General features: G+C 50.9%; 1 protein-coding gene across 1 annotated transcript in view; it reads right to left on the bottom strand.

Annotated features, from left to right (window-relative positions):
* The window catches only part of SLC16A8 (solute carrier family 16 (monocarboxylate transporter), member 8), a 5073-nt gene that overhangs the window by 588 nt on the left and 1844 nt on the right, over window positions 1-2641 (bottom strand). Inside the window, 1 exon segment of the mRNA XM_010073295.1 lies at window positions 2109-2641. This exon segment is cut by the window's right edge and continues 32 nt beyond it. Coding sequence (XP_010071597.1) covers window positions 2109-2641 — 533 coding nt within the window.

The following is a 2641-nucleotide window of genomic DNA, read 5'->3' as shown; positions in this document are numbered from 1 at the left end:
AAAGAGTGCGATGTTGGTGTTTTCCCATCTTTGGACAAGGTTAAATAATTGTCATACGTTGATGCTATGGTCTTGTGGTAGGCCATCTTCTTACCAAGGTGAGACAAACTTCTGAGGACTTGGCTTGTCCAGTCTCAGAAGAGAAACAAAATTTGAGAAGCATTGTTGTTTCTTAAGCTATCATGTCAGGAAAACATTCAGAGGGGGAGAAGACATCTCTTTAGCAGAGAAATCCCTTTTGTTGGCCCACACTTGGTGATTTATCTGCCAAAGAGAGGTTCTCAATGTACCTTCTGAATGCACTGGGGCTGGAAATAGAGGGAGGATTCACAGTCCTTGGTGCTGGGGAGCCTGAGCAGCTGCCCTGCTGCAGTCAGGATGGGGTCATGGTGACCAGAGGCTTCATGCTGGTCCCTGCTGTGCTATGGTGCAGAGCCTGAAACCAGCCCCAGGGCAAGCTGAGGTGCCTCCCGGCACAGCCATGGGAGGCACGTGGTGAATTCCTCCCCAGGTGAACGTGCCCCTGTTTACCCAAGCCGGACAGCGAGCGAGGAGCCTGCGTGTGTGCATGTGTGTGTGCAGCTTATCCTGTGCCAAACCGCCTCAGCCCCATGGACCAGGAAGCAGCTCAGGAGGATTACACCAAACAAAGCCACTTTGTTCAACCCCCCTTCTTCCAACCGAGCACTGCTCTCCCGAGTCCGAGCCATCAGGTTTGCCAGCACACTCAAGCTTCCTGTAGCAGAGGGGGTCCTGCAGCAGCGGCTCTCCCTGGGAGAAAGGTGGGAACCATGACTGGGTTCCCCCAACATTTTGGTGACCCTGCACTGTCTGCATCCCGTTGGGCATGCACACAGTACCGAGGCACAGCTGAACTAAGGCAGGAGGGCTAAGGGATGTCCCCCATCACTACCCGCTGGTGTGCCTTGCTTCTTGGAGCAAGGCGCTGTTAAATCCCTCTTTCCCCTCATGATCTCTCTGCAGCTGCCTCTGAGACACGTATTTCTTGACCCTCTCTGGCCTGGAACTGCTGACTGCCCCACAGCTTATAAGATGGGACATGAATTATTGTTAGCATCAAGAGAGTCTTCTCTTGGCCACCAGTTTTTACATGAGAGCTGGGTGGAGTTGCTGAGGGTGAGTTTTGCTCATAACTGGTGGTATGTGCTAGGGATAAGATCATTCACACAGAGGTCTTCGCTGATGGGCTTTAGCCCACATGTTGCAGCTGAAGGCAGGGACTGCAGGAAGCAACAGAGCGGTCCCTGCCTGAGGACTTGTCTCTGACCCTTCCTCATAAATCACACATGCAGGGAACTGCACTTCATTTGGAAATACACCTTTGGCATCATCTGGCCTTCTCGGACCCAATCAGACACTTACCAGTAACCTACACCAACCTCTTGGGTGAAGGGTCTCTCCCCATTCAACAGCTTGTTTATGGGCTATTTGTGGGGCGTGGACCTTACCAGGGACTGTGGCCTAGACTAGACTGGTTGAGAAACTGTCACCATCTTAATCCTCTTAAAAAAATGTAACAGCAAATGCCTTAGGTGGCTCTGCAAACTGTTCTGACTTGATTGATACCAAAATGCCTGTGTTTTGGGATTATGGCCAACACAAATTGAGATAATTATTTACAGCACCAATCAAAGGGCCATGGACACCAAGAACTTGAAAGACCCTGTACTCTCAAAGGTTTGTCTGCAGCATGTGCCTGACCCTACCCATAACGTGATTTTATGCAACATTCACAGTGAAGGCAGAGACCTGGATCCCGGCATGAATGAGACCGAAGTGCCACTGATCAGGACTGAGGGACACTGGAAGTCATGCCACTCTGGGTAGCTCTGTATGCCTGCCATCACTCAGGTCTCTGAGCAAAGCAGAGAGAGAACTACCACTTGCCATCTTCTGCCCCTGCTCAGATTCAGTGTCATGGTGCATGGCGTGAGACTGGGAGCTCTCACTTCAGATCTCAGTTTCCAGTGGAAATTTGAAGTTGAGATATAGGGTCTTTCTTCCAGGACTGTGCCCATGCCCAGCACCTGTGATATTGTGGAATGGCAGCCAAATGAATCACCTGTGTTTTGCAGCAAGAGACCTACCTGCAGAGGGTGGACCAATGAGCACAGCAAAAGCCTCAATAAGTAGGACCAGCCCGATGGCGCTGGAGAACTTCTGGGAGCCAACGATGGCCATCAGCACCTCGAACTGCAGTGCCCCCACCATGCCGTAAGAGATGCCAAAAAAGACGCAGAAGATGACCAGCCCCGTGTAATTGCTAGCCCTGGCACTGCAGATGTCTGTCAAACCATTGAAGAGCATAGAGAAGCTGAACAGGTACGCAACATGAGGGCGGACCCACTTCAACCCTGCCACCATGCCGCAGGCTGGGCGGGCAAAGATGTCTATGAAGCCAATGATGGAGAGCAAGAATGCAGCTTCTGTGTCTGGTACGCCTGTGTCCTTGGCATAGTTAACCAGCAATATGGGGGGCACAAAGAGACCCAAGACCAGGATGAACTTTGAAATAGTATAAATGATAAACCCTCGGTTGGAAAAGATACTAAAATCCAGAAGCTTCTTTCCTTTCTTGGGCTTCTTCTTGGCTTTCTTGGCTTTCTTGGTTCCATCAGTG

The sequence above is a fragment of the Pterocles gutturalis genome, unplaced genomic scaffold (assembly GCF_000699245.1).
Source record: "Pterocles gutturalis isolate BGI_N339 unplaced genomic scaffold, ASM69924v1 scaffold23816, whole genome shotgun sequence".
Taxonomy (NCBI): domain Eukaryota; kingdom Metazoa; phylum Chordata; class Aves; order Pterocliformes; family Pteroclidae; genus Pterocles; species Pterocles gutturalis.
The sequence above is the reverse complement of the archived record's forward strand: the minus strand, read 5'-3'. Positions and strand labels throughout refer to the sequence as shown.